General features: G+C 41.1%; 1 protein-coding gene across 9 annotated transcripts in view; it reads left to right on the forward strand.

Annotated features, from left to right (window-relative positions):
• LOC140499363 (uncharacterized) overlaps positions 1-17,153 on the forward strand; it is a 121,796-nt gene that overhangs the window by 2,660 nt on the left and 101,983 nt on the right. For 4 of the 9 annotated variants that reach the window (XR_011965407.1, XR_011965409.1, XR_011965408.1 and 1 more), the window contains exons 1-2: positions 2,244-6,946; positions 8,168-8,253. Coding sequence is in view for 2 of the 9 variants with exons in the window: in XM_072600683.1 (XP_072456784.1) it covers positions 8,168-8,253 (86 nt within the window). In the remaining 7 variants the exon portion in view is untranslated. Of the gene's footprint in view, positions 1-2,243; positions 6,947-8,167; positions 8,254-17,153 lie in introns of those variants that run through there. The other 5 variants (XR_011965411.1, XM_072600683.1, XM_072600681.1 and 2 more) reach the window with 2 other exon arrangements.

Here is a 17,153-nt window from a genome sequence, read left to right on the forward strand (position 1 = left end):
GGAGTCCCGACCTCGCACACCTGCCAGGCCCCTGCGCAGCTGGGATGGAGTCTGGCCTCACTGGAACCCTCCCACCTCCATGTCCCCGCGTGTAAAAGGGGGATGATGATAGCACTTGGCCTCCCTCAGCCTCAGTTTCCTTGTCTGTAAAATGGGGATCTTGGTAGCACCCACTCCCCAGGGTGGATCTAATGAGGCCACATGCCAGATGGCTGCGCACACCTTGAAGTGCTACCTAAAATCTAATGTTATTACTTCAGTTTTCGCCCATTCATTATGTCAAGCCAATAAACATTTATTATTTATTAATGATTTATTATTATTATGTGGAAGATCAGAGGTGATGATATATATTATATGATATATTAATTATATAATATATTATAATACTTATATGACATAGGCAAATTATATTATATATTATTTATTAAGGCCCCTAAGCGCTGTGGATACCAAAAAAGGCAAAAGCCAGTCTCTGCCCTCACAATCTAAGGGATTAAATCTAACCTGTTGCCCCTTGTTCTGTCCAGTGGGGCTAAGCAGAGCTGGTCTGAGCCTTCTCTCCACATGGGAACACTTCAAGTAGGACATTGAGAGGGACCACCCCAATCCTTCCACCAGTTCTCATGTTACTTGATCTGGAGCCCCTTCACCCGCCTGGATGCTCTTCAGTGTATATATATCCTCCCTATGGGGCACCCAGAACTGAACAGAAACTCCCAATGTGGTCCTAGCAGGACAGGATTGTCACTTCCCTAGTCTTGGACAATGTGGTGCCTCTCTGTTAGCTCATCTGCAATCCTCTCTGAACAGCCTTCTTCCCTCTCCACTCTCCTCTTCTCAGGCTCTCTCTTCTCTCTATTTAGCTCCGGTTTCCCTTAGTCATTTTTGTTCCACATTTTCCTAAGTGTTTAGTTGTTCTTGTCCACTGTGGCCAGTTACCATCATCCTGGAGACAGGAAGACTCAGATCCAGCCCCACACTTTTACCAGCTGCCTGGCTCTGGGCAGGTGATTTCGCCTCTGTTTGCCTCAGTTTCCTCAGCTGCAAAATAGAGATGATGCTTCTAGAACCTTCCAGAGGTGTTGGGAAGCTCAAATGAGACAGTATTTGTAAAAAACTCTCAGCCCAGTGTTTGGCACATTTCTGTTGTTGTTGTTAAGTCTTGTTCAACTCTCGGTGAACCCCATTTGGGGTTTTCTTGGCAAAGAGATTGGAATGGTTTGTTTGTCATTTCCTTCTTCAGTTCATTTTAGAGATGAAGAAACTGAGGCAAACAGGGTAAAGGGACTTGCCCAGGGTCACACAGCTTGTAAGTATCTGAGGCTGGATTTGAACTTATGAATGGGTCTTCCTGATTCCCAGTCTAGTGCTCTATAAACTGAGCCACCTACCTGTCCAATTGGCTCCTATAGGCACTATGTAAATGCTTATTCCCTTGCCTTGCCTCACCTTCCCTTTCCTTCTCTCTTCATCAGAATTGTTTCTCTTTGTGTCTTCAGAATTTCATTCTTCAGAGCTTCCTATTCCTCTTGAATCAACTTCCCTTGTAGAATTTTGCAGGAGCCTCTGTGCTGACTGATACTGTCACTCTCTGAGCAAGAGGACACTGGTGCTTTGGGTGCTGTTTTTATCCTCTGGGAAAAGTTCCTATCCCTCTGGGAACTATTCCCAACCTCTAAGCTCTACCCCCTACCATTAGTTTCTTGTCCTGGGTGTTATTTCTGCCCCACTGAGCACTGCCCTGACTTGCTGAATGCTATCTCTGCTTCTCTGGACTCTGTTCTGATCATTCAATCACTGCCATTGTACCTGGATGAAACCTACATCCTCCTGTCCACTGAACACTGTGCCTGCCCCTCTCAGTGGTGTCTTTGCCCTCTGAGTGTTGCCTCTGGCGTCTTAGAGGCCTCAGGTGGGGCAGAGAAAAGGATGTTGGATTGGGAGTCAGGAAGACATGAGTGTGAGTCCTGCTTCAAACACTTAGTAGCTGTGTGATCCTAGTCTTCACTCAACCACTTCTAGCCTTTTTTTTCTTCATGTGTAAAATAAGTATTATCATGGTATCTAATTCACAGAATTGTGAGGATCTAATGAGAGTGCTTTGCCAGCCTTAAAGGCCTATATGCCTTCTAACCATTAATAATAATATTGATTAATTTAATACATATTATGTAATATATATAATAATTAATGATTTTCTATCATCTGGGGTATCAGGAGGACTGACCAGTAGCCAGACAGGCAGTCTCCCTGCAGGCCTAGGAGAGCTAAGCAGTTAAGAGTCTGGCCACCTCACTGGCCTCTGTTTTCCATTTGGAGCGATTCCACATGAAATATTGATATGGAAGTTGGAGGGAGTTGGGGAAGGAGAGGGCAGTGTTTGTGTTCTATTATTGCTGCTGACTAATGACCAGAATGACTGTTGGACTGGGGGAGGTGAGCATGTTTGCGTGGCTCAAGAGATTACATACAAAAGCAGAGAAGTCAAGTCCTTTATATAGAGAGCTTTGTTGTTGAACCAAAGTAGAAAGTGGAGGAGGAGGGTTGGGAGAGAGGCTTTGAAAGCCTGTGAAATATAGTTCCTTGGGTTCCTTCCAGGTGGCTCCCAGGAGATAGTGGTAATCATCAGTGTTATATGATCTGGGAGCTTTGTTGTGCTTTTAAGATGCATCTCTGTATGATTTTTTTATAGTGCCTTCCATCCCAGTGGAATCCAAACAAATATAGAGGGTGAGCTTAGGAGGAGGCTAATCAAGGTTAACTCCTTATTAACCAGGTTAACATGGCAGTAGGAGGAATTCAAGGTATGTTATTGATAGGGTGTGAACTCATCTTAATCTGATATTCCTTGGCCCTTTAGGCCACATTAAAGATGGTTAGTTAATTCTGCCTCATACATCTTGGGCTGCATGCTCGGCTGGCCTTTTAAAAGCTAGTTAGCTAGACCACAGCTGAGAGACTCAGAGAGATGAGTGCTTATTGAAACTCAGGCTCAGCTCCCTGGAGGGGAGGCTTATGCCAACTTTTGTGAGGCTCCTTTGGGGAACTGTACATCTTCAGGAGAGAAGGATCCAAGAGGCCACAGAGAGAAGGAGACATCTTCAATGCCAGAACAAAATCCTTTCTTGAAGCTAAGAAAGCTAATTCAAAATAGGCTGCATTAGGAAGGAGACTGGGAGGTCATGGTCCCACTGTCCTCTGCTTTGGTAGATCAGACCACCTTTGGTGGACTCTTCCACTCTGGGCCCCACGTTTTAGGAAGGACATTCATAATCTGTAAAATGTCCAGATGGAGATGACCAGGGTGGGGAAGGGCCTTTGCATCTTGCCATATGAGGATAAGATGAAGAAACTGAGATGTTAAGTTATCTGTTGTTGATGGCCAAAGATTAGTTGGAGTTGGGTATGTTGACTCCATACAGAGGAAGCTAGGACTGTGTGAGTTTCCAGATAATGACCAGTTCTCCAATCTTGAAGCTCTGCTGATTCAGATTGGCCCAAAGGAATGTGTGCTACCAGGAGGTGAAACTGCTGGGGACATGGGAAAACTGAGACAGGTTATTGAGAGAGGAGGAATTCTGATCACAGAGAGGAAGAAAACTGACTTTGCAGCAAAAGATATTGTTCAGGACCTCAACCGTTTGTTGAGAAGCAAAAAGGGAGATCAAATGAATAGTGCTGTATTGCCTGAGATGGAGAATCAGATTGCAATTTCATCATTATCAGCTGTGATTAAGTATTTAGAACTTTTATCAGATGATACAAACTTTGGACAATTTGAACTGACTACCTTTGACCTCAACCAGTACATGAAACTGGATAATTCAGCTGTCAGAGCTCTTAACCTTTTTCAGGGCTCTGCTGAAGACAAAAGTGGTACTCAGTCTCTTGCTGCATTGCTGAATAAATGTAAAACACCTCAAGGCCAAAGACTGCTTAATCAGTGGATTAAGCAGCCACTACTGGATAAGAATCGGATAGAGGAAAGGTTAAATTTAGTCGAGACTTTTGTAGTAGAGCTGAGACAGACTTTACAAGAAGACTTACTTCGTCGTTTCCCAGATCTTAACCGATTTGCTAAAAAGTTTCAGAGACATGCAGCCAGTTTACAAGATTGTTATCGAATCTATCAAGCCATAAACCATCTTCCTAGTGTTATACAAGCATTGGAAAAACACGAAGGGACACACCAGCCTCTGCTACTGGCAGTCTTCGTGACTCCTTTGACTGACCTTCACTCTGATTTCTCCAAGTTTCAGGAGATGATAGAGACAACCTTAGACATGAATCAGGTGGAAAATCATGAATTTCTTGTGAAGGCGTCCTTTGATCCTCACCTGACAGAGTTAAGAGAGTCAATTACTAATCTAGAAAAGAAGATGCAGTCATCTTTAGCAAATGCAGCAAGAGAGCTAGGCTTAGAGGCTGGTAAACACATTAAACTGGATTCCAGTGCACAACTAGGATATTACTTCAGAGTAACATGTAAGGAAGAAAAAGTCCTTCGCAGCAATAAAAACTTTAACACATTAGATGTCCAGAAGAATGGTGTTAAGTTTACCAACAGTAAATTGGCTTCCTTCAATGATGAGTACCTCAAGATTCGAGATGAGTATGAGGAAGCCCAGGATGCCATTGTTAAAGAAATTGTCAACATTTCTTCCGGCTATGTAGAACCAATGCAGACCCTGAATGATGTATTAGCTCAACTAGATGCAGTTGTCAGTTTTGCTCATGTATCAAATGGTGCACCTGTTCCATATGTACGTCCAGTCATTTTGGAAAAAGGACAAGGAAAAATCATTTTGAAGGGTTCCAGACATGCTTGTGTTGAAGTTCAAGATGAAGTTGCATTTATTCCCAATGACATTTACTTTGAGAAAAATAAGCAGATGTTCCCAGAGATCTAGAGGAGAAAATGAAAAGAGCTATCTTATAGTTTGAAAGGCTATCATGCTGTGAGAGATTAGTTATGTTTTACTGGACTTGAGGGGGCAGAATTGTGACTAATGGGAAGTTATAAGGAGGCATATTTAGGAGAAACTTCCTAGAGACTATCCAAAAGTACAGTGTGGGGCCTTGGAGAGCACTTAGTTTTCTACTCTCACTTGAGGTCTTCAAGCAGAGGCTTAAATTCACATCCCCTTGTTGGATATGAGATAGTGGAGTCACATTCAACACGTCCAAAACAGAGTGCATCATTTTTTCCCCCCAAAGGAGGTCATCCGTGTTTGGATCTTCACTATTACTGTTGGTGGCACTTCCATCCTTCCAGTCACCTGTATTTGAGACCAGGGTGTCATCACTGACCTTCTTCTTCTTCTTCTTCTTCTTCTTCTTCTTCTTCTTCTTCTTCTTCTTCTTCTTCTTCTCCTTCTCCTTCTCCTTCTTCTCTTTCTTCTTCTTCTTCTTCTTCTTCTTCTTCTTCTTCTTCTTCTTCTTCTCCTCCTCCTTCTCCTTCTCTTTCTTCTTCTTCTTCTTCTTCTTCTTCTTCTCTTTCTCTTTCTTCTTCTTCTTCTTCTACTTCTTCTTCTTCTTCTTCTTCTTCTTCTTCTTCTTCTCCTTTTTCTTCTTCCCCTTCTTCTTGAAAATATCTCTCCTGAGGTTGTTGTCACATTCTGTCTAGAGAAGAGAGAAGGCTTTCCTCTCCTCTCAACCACCCCTGACTTCTTACCCTTACACCACATATCTAGTCATTTGCCAAATCTTGACATTTCTTTTTCCACAACATTTCTGGTATACATCTCTTTCTGTCCTCTCATATAGTTACTCCCCTGATGCAGGTCTTGTCTCACCTGGCCTATTGTAATAGCATCCTAATTGATCTCCTTGCCTCAGGTTTCCCCCCACTCCAATCCATCTTCCATGTAGCTGCCAAAGTGCCATGCACGGATGTGACCATGCCACCGTCCTACTCAATAAATTCCAGTGACTCCCTAGGAACAATGAAAATAATAATAGCTAGCATTTTATGGTGTTCTAAGGTTTGCAAAGCACTTTACAAATATTATCTCATTCAATCCTCACAATAATCAGGGACTTAGGGGCTATTATTATCCTCATTTTACAGGTAGGAAACCGAGGCAGGAAGAGATGAGAGTGCCCATGGTCACACAACTAGTCAGTGTCTGAGGCTAGATTTGAATTCAGGAATTCTGACTCCAGGTCCAGCTCTCATTGAAAGACCTTTGTAACCTTGCCCCTTCCTACCTTTACCGTTTTACACATTATCCTCTTCCCCCTAATTTACCATCCAGATAGACTGGCTTACTTGCTACTCCTCATTCACAACACTCCATCCTCTCTCTCTATGCCTTGGCACTGTCTGTCACCCTGGAGCCCTCTCTTTCCTCATCTCTGCCTTTTAGAATCACCGGCTTCCTTCAAGATTCAGTTTAAATGCCACCTGTTGCAGGAGGCTTTTGGCACATTGAAAGGAACACTCTTTAACCTCAGATTCAACTTCTGGTTTTTTAAAGAGAAGCTGTCAAGAGAAGATCATAGTTGTAGGACTTGAAGGGACCTGAGAGCCTATCCGATCTAACCTGTTCATTTCAAGATGAGGAAACTGAAGCCTATCGAGGTTAAGAGCTTTGCCCAAGCTCACGTAGGTAGTGATCACCGGAGGGTGAATTTGTACTTCTGTCCTCAGATTCCTGAGCCAGTGATCTTTCCATGGTTCCATGCTGCCTTTCAAAAAAGCGACCGCTTTAGCTAAATTAGAAAGAGAAGAACAAAGGTGATTTTGAGGAATTTTGACTTGTGAAGAAGGCTAGGCTTAAATTTGTGGGAGGAGAAATTTGGGAAAACCTGAAGTTAAAATGAAAGAAAACAACTTGAACTGAAGGAAGAGAAGGACTCAGTCTGAAGGAAGAAAGAGGTTAAGGACAGACTCGAGGAGAAAGAGAAAGTAGTTGACAAGACAAAATAAGTGAAAAAATCGGTGAGTAAAGTAAATTGGTAAGTAAAAGTTGTCAAAATAAGGAAGATATTAGTGAGAGAAGAGAAAATGGGTCGTTGAAACAAAGGAGAGGATGTTAGCTGTATTTGTCATCATTAAGAAGTCATAAAAGGCTATAAAAGTGCTTAGGAGGTAAGGGGTAAGCACTCACAAGTAGTTAAAAAAAAACAAACCAAGGCTGAGAATCTCAAAATAGAGGGTCTAGTATATTTCACTATGACTTGGATTGAGTATTTAGTGTTTATAAATTTAATCCACAACAAATGATTGCTATCTGGGTACCAAATATAGACTGATCTCTCCTTTAGAAAAAAAGATGAAGGAACTTGAGGAATTCTTCTCCAAAATGAAGGTTTATAAAAAGTGAGAGACAATAAAACGTTCCTAATATATATATATATATATATATATATATATATATATATATATATATATATATATGTATGTATATGTGTATGTATATATATGTGTTGTATATGCATACATGGTTGGTTGGTTGGTTGTTGTCCTTCGTTTTCAAAGAGGACCAAAATGACATCACCATGATAAAGTGAAGTTTCATTGTGTCTGACTGTGACTGATCAGACCAATACGAGCTCAGAATGCTCTACCACAGGTTGGGCACAGATAGTTTGTGTGAACATTTGGAGTGTATATCCCAAATTTGCTCATCCTGCGTTTACTTTGTGCTGTCTCAATTCTGCTTCACTCATAGAGTACAGCACCCTTTCTGATGTGGGCACGCCACGCTGAGTGGTCCTGTGCTAGTGTCTCTCATGTTGCACAGTCAAATCCAAAGTTTTTGAGAGAGACCTTAAGGATGTGTCCTTGTATCACTTCTTCTGATCACCATGTGATCACCTATCCCATGTGAGTTCTCCATAAAATAGTCTTTTTGGCAAGCATACATTTTGCATTTGAACAATGTGGCCAGCCCATCAGAGTTGTGCTCTCTGAAGCATAGTTTGAATGCTTGGTAGTTTAGTTTGAGCAAGGACTTCAGTGTCTGGTACCTTATCCTGCCAGGTGATCCTCAGAATCTTCCTAAGACAGTTCAAATGGAAGCGATTCAGTTTCCTGGCATGGCACTGGTAGACTGTCCATGTTTCACAGGCATACAACAATGAAGTCAGCACAATGGTTCTGTAGACCTTCAATTTGGTAGTCAGTCTAATACCTCTTCTCTCCCAAACTTTTCTTCAGAGCCTCCCAAACACTGACCTAGCTCTGGCAATGTGTGCATCAACCTCGTTGTCAATGTGTACCTCCTTGGAAAATACACTACCAAGGTAAGTGAACTTATCCACAGCATTCAAAACTTCTCGTTGTAACTGATGGTTCCACATATGGATGGTGTGGGGTGGCTGATGAAGCACCTGTGTTTTCTTGGTGTTAATTATTAGACCACAATTAGCATAGGCAGCAGAGAATTGATCCATGCTTTGTTGCATCTCATCTTCCAAGGCTGCATTGAGTACATAATCATCTGCAAACAGAAAATCATGCACCAACACTCCCTCCACTTTGGTCTTGGCTTGTAGCCTTTTCCAATTACCATCAGTATGGTAGTTGACTTTGATGTCATGTTCATGCATTTGACAACATGGCTGAAAACATCATCCTAAAAAGCATGGGAGCAAGCACACAGCCCTGTTTCCCTCCACTGGTGACTGGGAAGGTATACATACACATATACATACATACATACATACATGCACGCATATATGTATATATAATACACACATGCATACACAATATGTGTGTGTATATATGTGTGTATGTATATGTATATACATACACATGTGTTCACAGACACATACATATATACATCCATGCACATATATATGAAGTAAGACTTCAACATGAAGGAAAAAAGATTGTAAAGTTGGAAATTGTCATATAGAGAAAGAAGCGAAGGATAACCATTGTATTCTTGGAGCTACAAAACAAATTTGAGACTCGTCTTGAAGACCAGGGAGCTGAATGCTTTGAGTTAGAAGCAGCTTCTTGTCCCTCAAGCAACAATAAAGGAAATTCGCAGAAGATGCAAGACAAGAACTCAGACAATAAGGGTGAGGGGAAGAAGAGAGCAGTGATAGGGGATGACTTCCAGGTCAGGGGTGCCAAAGTAAGTGTCTGTTGACCTAGGAACAACAGTAGAAAATTTGCTGTCTTTCTGGGGTTTATGCATAAAATATAACAGAGATTTCCACAAGACTTGGTGAAAAGGATTATTCCTACTAAGTTCCAGTGATTCGTTTGAGCACAAAAGGGATTGCCAGAAGGAACCTAGGAAGTGCTGTCAAAGATGATGAAGATTTGGGAAAGGAGTTGAAGGTTATAAGGCCACAGGTTATGTTTTCCTTTCTGTTGCCCATTGAAGGCAAGGAATGCAGAAAAGAAAATTTTATTTAGGAAGTGAACAGCTGGCTAAGAATATGATATTTGAAAATAGTATTTGGCTTTGTGGCACTTAGTTCAGAATATTGGAATGATAGGATGCTGATCAGGGATGGAGTAGAACTAAGAAAGACGGAGAAGAAGGGGTGTTTTATGAATCTCATAAAAAAGATTTAACAAATGAAAGCATGGAAGGAGAAAGTTGCCTGTGGACATTCACTAAACTACAAACTATGGAGAATAGTTATAACAAAGGAAGAAGACTACTCATTCATGCACCCAGAGGTTCCTATGAGACAAAAATCCAAGAAAGGAGCCAGGAGTAAAATCTGTGTCTCAAATGTCTATATACAATGCTCTGATGAAAGGAGGTCAATTTAACCTCATAGTTATTACTGAGGCTTAGTGAGATAGAACTCGTTCCTGGAGATGGCTCTGGAATGCATGTAACTTAAAAACAAAGGGACAGGATGGATAAAAGGGGGTGGCAGAATATTGTGCATTAAGAAGAAATAAGCATGTGAGAAAATCTAAGACCTCAAGGCAGGAAGCATGATGAAAAACTTTTCAGTGAATGACAATGGAGGGAGAAACAAAAGTGATTTTGGTCAATGATGTATAGTACAGATCACCTGGACAGAGAACGGAAATAAAAGGAATTTGGTAAGTAGCACTGAGGCACGGCATAGTAGTGATGGGGGAATTCAATTATCCAGACATCTTTTAGTGCTCTCTTTCTCTTTGTGAAAAGGAATGCAGTATAATTACAGAAATGCTAATTTCTTCAGTGGTATTCCAGTACAATCTATGGAAGATTGCACAAATATGTGACCTATATATGTCTGTGTTTTTAAAAATCGGCTTTATAAGTATGAGATAAGGGAGACACAGAGATTTGTTTGAAAAAAGATGGGGAGGGTTTCACGTACTGCATGGTCAATGCAAGTCAATAGTGTGATGTGATGGTCTAAGAAGCTACTGTGATCTTAGGCTATATGGAAAAGCACAGAATCAGGGAGGTAATAGAAAGGGGTGTGCTGGTAAATATTTAACAACTGGCTCTTTGAGGGGAAAGTATATGCATGACACTTTTATTAACATTTTCTCCATTGCTCTCTTAAATCTAGACAATAAACAAAACAATAAATTGATCCCTAATTTGTAGTGTTTGCCTTTTCCAAATTTTCACATTGAAAATTTAAGAGCCAGTATGAGCTGGTTTGAGCTGACTCTTGTACACACCCCTGGTAATCAATTTGTTGTGTTCTGTTTTGGTCATAGCACATCTGGAATATTGTTTTCCATCTTGGACACTGCATTTTTTTTTAGAAGGACATTGATAGGCTGGGGAATGCCTAAAGAAAAATGACTGGAATTCAGAAGGGCCCATATGATTATGACATATGAGAATCAAATGAAGGAAGTGAAGATGTTTAACCTGGAGAAGTTGTTGGGAAATCATGGTAGCAGTACATACAGTATAGTATATAGCTATATAGGGTGTACTATGTATAGTATACTTGAGGCATATATAAAAGGTTGCCATGGGGGATAGGATTAGATAAGTTTTATTCAATGTCAGATGACGGAAGTCTGAAAAACAGAGAGAAATTGTAAAGAGGCAAATTTTGTCTTTATTTAAGGAAAAACTCCTTAACCATTAGTTATCCAAAGGGGAAATGTGAATCTTCAGGAAGCAGTGATTCATTATTGGTCTTCAGGTTAAGGCTGAGTGACCACTTGTCTGGTGTGTCATAGAGATTTTTGTTCAGCTCTAGGTTAGACTATGTGACCTCTGATGCTCCTTCCTGAGATCCTATGATTCTAATTTTTTAAAAAAAATTTATGTATTTTTTTCCCTCTTATTTTAGTCTGTAATGAGAAAAGTTTGAATTTCACCTTTCATCATTACTTTTGTCCCCCTTGAAGAAAAAACATCCTAATTCCTTTGTGTATTCACAGGGTTCTAGAAATGAAGGTAACCTTAGAGATAATCTCCACAACTAGTCTGAAACATAAAACATCTTTTCCCTTCCTCTCAAACAATTACATTCTAGCTGCCCTTTATGGATCAAGTCACCAGATCCAAGCATACTACTTCCCAGTGTCCTGAAAGTACTGGCAGATATGATTACTAGAGTCATGAGAACAGCAGAGGAGCCTCAGAATGGGAAAGGAACAAATGTTGTCTTGATTCTCATGAAATGGAAGATAATAGAAAGTGCAGTCCAGTCCAGAGAGCTTGATTTTGATTCCTAGTATAATCAATGAGAGGCCAGTCCCTGGAACTTCCTCAGATGTGCCCTAACTAGTGGTTTATTCAGAGAATGCTCAGATATTGCCCAGCCTTTTCCCAATCCAAACATGTAGAAGTTTGGTGAACCTTCTTTCAGCCATGAGTGACTGGGTGGGGCAGGGGGGAGAGGGCTGATACCATGAAAAGATGAGGAGACTTCTGATTGACTGTGGAGCCAGATAAGCTGATGACTGGGTAGTCTCTGAACCATGACTGAGTTTGCAAATGAAAGAATTGATATGTTCCTTCCTAGGCTCTTTTTGTTATTTTCTTTCCTGTTGATTTTCAAGGGAAGGGATTGTTTTGAGCTTCTGCCATTTCTCCTGACTTGGCTAATGCAGTCTATTTTTTTTGTATCTATTGTTTCCCAATTTTGATTAATGAGCATCCTGAGAAGAGAGTGCCCAGGTAACTAAGGAGCATAGGTGTAGACTCATTTATATATAATACATAGATGCAGATATATAATATACAATATAGATAACACTAATATAATATAGATATAATATGTATTGCATAGAATATATAATGTAGAGGTAATGTATTACATATAATATAAATGTCCAATATGTTATATACAATATAGATGTAATCAATGTGATATATGATGAAATATATAATATGGATGTAATATATTATATATAATAGAGATGTAATATATGTTGTATATTAAATATAACATATATAGATGTAGACTCATTTAGTCTGGAGGCCACCTTCCCCTCCATTAATAAACCTTGTTGGGTTATCTGCTTGTGCTCAAACTCTTTGACTATTTTCTTCCTCCTGAGATCTTTGCCTTTATACTTTCGCTCACTTTCTAACTCCTTCCTCTTTCATGGTAGTTTCTCTGAGTGTCAGCTGGGAAAGCTGTCTCTCCCTCTCTTCCTAGGATGTACAATTCATGTTTCACTGGCACTCGACTGTCCCAAGGCATGGTTAGGGGGACAGAACCAGTTCTACCTGGATACCGATTCCCTTTGCTTCAGGCCTGGTGGATCTACACCTGTGCTGCTGTCCTGCTCCAGCTCCCTCTTTTCCTCAGTTTTCTGACTGAGGACTGTGATATCACAGATCCCTGCTATGGACTCCAGCCAAAGCAAACTTTTTGGTTTTCACATTATAGGGAAAGGATAGGGGCAGAGTTGAGTTTTACTCAGCAAGTGGGTCACCTTGTGCAGCCCTATAGGAATGTGGTGGCTAGTGGGGTACAGGGACTGAGTTAACACATTTGGGATTAGGGAGTAGCCTTCTACACTGTTAGTTCACTGGGCAAACTACCTTCTTAGGATTCTCCATTTTAGGCTGTGGAGATAGTTAAAATTGCTTATATGTTGAACATAATTCTTATTTTGGAGAGGTTTGAGAAATCATGAAGGTGGGGAAAAGTGTCTTGGCCTCCAATTGGGGGTCATATGACCCATAAGTCCCTCTAGAGAACTTTCTAACCTAAGTTAGGCTTGAGATAGAGACTTAGATCTACCTAGCAGGAGAAAGGAGTCCAAAATAGACCTGATCATAGCCTGAGAGTGCTCGGCCTTTGTTGGGTGACCCTTGAGCTGAGTATAGTGGCTCTCAGTCTCTGCTGTGACTAAAAATCTTCCAGACTGCCCTTGTCACAGATGCACTTTCTTGTTAAGGCACCCTAGCAGTTGGGGGGCAAGTCAGTCATCATGGGGCTCTGAAGAGCTCCTCAGAGGAAACCCAAAAGTTCCCTAGGTGGCAGAAGCCAGGACTAGTAGGACAGAGATGGGACAATGCCCAGTGGAGAACAATAAAGACTTCCCTTCCAGTGAGAAGTAGTGAGGATGTAGCTCCCAGTTGTAAACAGTCCCAGCAGACAGCAATGGTCAGTGGGGAGCAGGCCGAGCAAGAAGAGTACAGTGACATCATCGTCACCATCATCATCATCACTGACATAGCACTTCGAAGTTTGCAAAGCACTTTCTATAGATTATCCCACTTGAGATCCATAATAACCCGTTTTGGGATGAGCATTATAGATATTATTACCTCCATCATACAGGTGAAGAAACTGAGCCCAAGAAGGGTTAAGTAACCTGCCCATGGTCACACAACTGTGAGCTTTGAAGCCTGGTCTTTCTCATTTTGTGTCCTTGGCACTTTCCACTATAACACTGCTGATTCTCAGGGTTCAGATAACAGAGGCATGAGTTGACCTTCTCTGTGTTCTCCTCCATATGTATGTCTTTGGATGTGTTTACTTACATGCGTGTGCCTCATGTGTGATCCCTGAGTGTGTTTACTCTTCCCTCTGATAGGGTGTGGATTTATGGGAGAGTAACCCCAAATTTGTTATGGGGAGGAAATGTTCAATTACTATACTACTTCATTAAATGCTTTCACTTAGGACTAATTGTGTCCTCCACTTGAAAAGTAAAAATAAACAAATGTGGTGACTTGTGAGGCATGGCTTTGGATGAATGGGGATCAGAAGAGTATCTTGAACCTTGGGATAGAATTTCTGAGGGGGATGCAAGTGGAAGAGTGGGGCGCTTCCAGGTACTACTTATAAAACGGCCAAATGTCCTATGGAAGCCAGAAAAGAGAATATATATGTCTTTGCTATCATGTCATCAAACATTTAATGTGCATCTTCTGGGCATTCTTATATTATGATACAAAATTAGCCCATCTTTTCTTTCTCTGCTTTTGGAGACAAGAAACACACATCAATACCTGAATCCTGGCTTCCTAGCAACCTATAGCATATTTAGTAACACTCATCTGATTTTAGATAAGATTAATTTTAGAATTCTCTGCCTTGATTTAATTGATGCAAGAAGAGTCACAATACTCCAAAAAGGTGCTCAAGAATTGTTTACTTAGAGGCCTAAGGAAGAAGCCTTATTTTAAAAATATAATATTTGAGGGTCATTTAGGTGGCACAGTGGATAGAACACTGGCCCTGGAGTCAGGAGAACCTGAGTTCAAATCCTGACGCAGATGCATGATGCAGATGCATAAGTAGCTGCGTAACCCCCGACAGATCACTTAACCCTGATTGTCTCCCTCACACCCTCCCCCAAAATGGAAAAAATACAGTATTTGAGCCAAAGAGAAGAACAGCATGATGTAATAGATAGTGAGATAGACCTGGAGTGAGGAAGACCTGGGTTCATCTCCCTGTTATGGTGGTAACCAGCTGCGTATAGACCACAGTCACATCACTTAACTATTCCGAATCTATTTTCTTTTCTCTAAATTGGGGATAATAATAATACTACAGGCTAAAATGAAGCAACATATCTAAGGTAGTCTGCAGGCTTTCAAGAGACATTGAACAAGTAACTTAATTTCTTTGGGCTTAGAGGCCCCTAAGGTCCTTTTTATATCTACGTCTATGATCCTATCTATACCTACATCTGTCCATCTATCTGTCTATATATTTATGTCTGTCTATATATCTATCTTTTTTCCATCCATCGTATTTCATCTCTATCTTTCTATTTCTATATCAAATAATAACAGCTAATATTTATGTAGCACTTACTATGTTCTAGGCACTGTGCTGAACGCCTTACAGTTATTATCTCATTTGGTCCTCACAACAAGCCTGCAAGGTAGGTACTATCATTATCCCCATTTTACAGATAAGGAAACTGAGGGAAATAAAGGCTAAGTGATTGCCCAGGGTCCCACAACTAGTAAGTATCTGAAGCTGGATTTGGACTCTAGCCCAGTGTTCTATGTACTACACATCTATCCATCCATCCATCCATCCATCCATCCATCCATCCATCCATCCATCCATCCATTCATCCATCTCTCTCTCTCTCTCTCTCTCTCTCTCTCTCTCTCTCTCTTTGTGTGTGTATATGCCAGAGTTACTGTGGATGTGACATATAGAAATATGGATTCAGAGCTAGCCAGTTAATCAGATAATACCTTTTAAAATTTTTTAAATTACATACTTAACTATGTGCCAGGTCCTGTGCTGTGTGCTAGGAATCCAAAGAAAGGCAAACATACTCTCTCAAGAAACTTACATTCTGCTGATCAGACAATGTACTAATCAATATGTACATATAAGATATCTACATTATAAATGGAAGTTAATCTTTGTGGGGAAGGACTAATGGGACATCAGAAAAGCCTCTGGTAGAAGATGAGATCTGAGCTGAGTCTTGAACGAAGCCAGAGACAGAGGTGAGCAGGGAGTCTGTTGAGGAACAGTGCTACAAGAGGAGATGCCTTGGGTCTTATAGCCTCTGAGGCCACAAGAAACAGGCATAGGTCTTTGATTTCTCTTTGTTCTTTTTGGTGAAGGATCAGAGAGAGGGTATCCTGGCATCCCAGCATCTCAGCATGCAGGTTTTGCAGTCAGACCAGCATCAATGCTCCGAAGGACATGAATTGATCTTTGAGACTGAACTTCAGACCAGTGATATCCAAGACCATGAAGAGTATAGCAGTCATAGCATGTCTAGATGTGAACTTGAGGGACTGAGATTAGGTTTGAGCCCAGTCTCCCCAGAAACTAATGTGGCATTGATGAGAGAATGACCCCCAAGGAACTGGGGGAAATGTTTATACTATCCCTCCATAAAAGATAATAGATGATAAGCACTTAAATGGACTGCTGTACTAGTCACTCACTGGCACAAAACAGTAGGAGGAACACATCTGGGCCTGGAACAGCCTCTCTTCTCTTCTCTATCTCTCAGAATCAATAACTTCCTTCAAAATTCCACTCCAATGCTCTTTCCTGCTGAGAGAGGCAGTCCCTGATCCTTTCAGCTGCCTCCCAAATGACTTCATATTTCCTTCTCTGTCTACATGTTCTTTCTGCCAATAGAATGTAAAGTCTTTAAGGGCAGTCTTCCTTTTGTTCTGATCTTTGTATTATAAAAATCATAGATTTAAGGAAGGGACCTGAGGCCATCTGAGATTCTAAATCTCCTCTTTTTATCCAGATGAGAAAACTGTGTACAGAGAGGATTAGTGTGATCATAAATGCAGAGCCAGCAGAGACCTCAATGACCATTTATCTAGCTCAGCTTCCTTCTTTTACAGAGAAGGAAGCTAAGTCAGGGAGGTGACATGACTTGACCTGGGTTATATAGGTAGTATATGCAAGAGGTGGGATCTGAACTGGTTGACAGAATCAGGATTTGAACCTGGGACCTCTGAGCCCAAATCCAATGCACATGCTACCTCCCCCATGCATATCCTGTCCCCAGCACCCAGCCCAGTGCCTGGCATGTAGTAGTTACTTAATAAATGCACACTGAATGAATACTTAGGCTAAGTGACTTGCCCAGGGTCACACAACTAGTAAGTATCTGAAGCTGGATTGGAACTCTAGCCCAGTGTTCTATCTGCTACACATCTATCCATCCATCCATCTATCTATCCATCCACCTATCCATCCATCCACCCATCTCTCTCTCTCTCTCTCTCTCTCTCTCTCTCTCTCTCTCTCTCTCTCTCTCAAAGGAGGTAATGAGGCAGGGGCTCACAATGATTCTC

This window comes from Notamacropus eugenii, chromosome 4 (assembly GCF_028372415.1).
Source record: "Notamacropus eugenii isolate mMacEug1 chromosome 4, mMacEug1.pri_v2, whole genome shotgun sequence".
Classification (NCBI taxonomy): Eukaryota; Metazoa; Chordata; class Mammalia; order Diprotodontia; family Macropodidae; genus Notamacropus; species Notamacropus eugenii.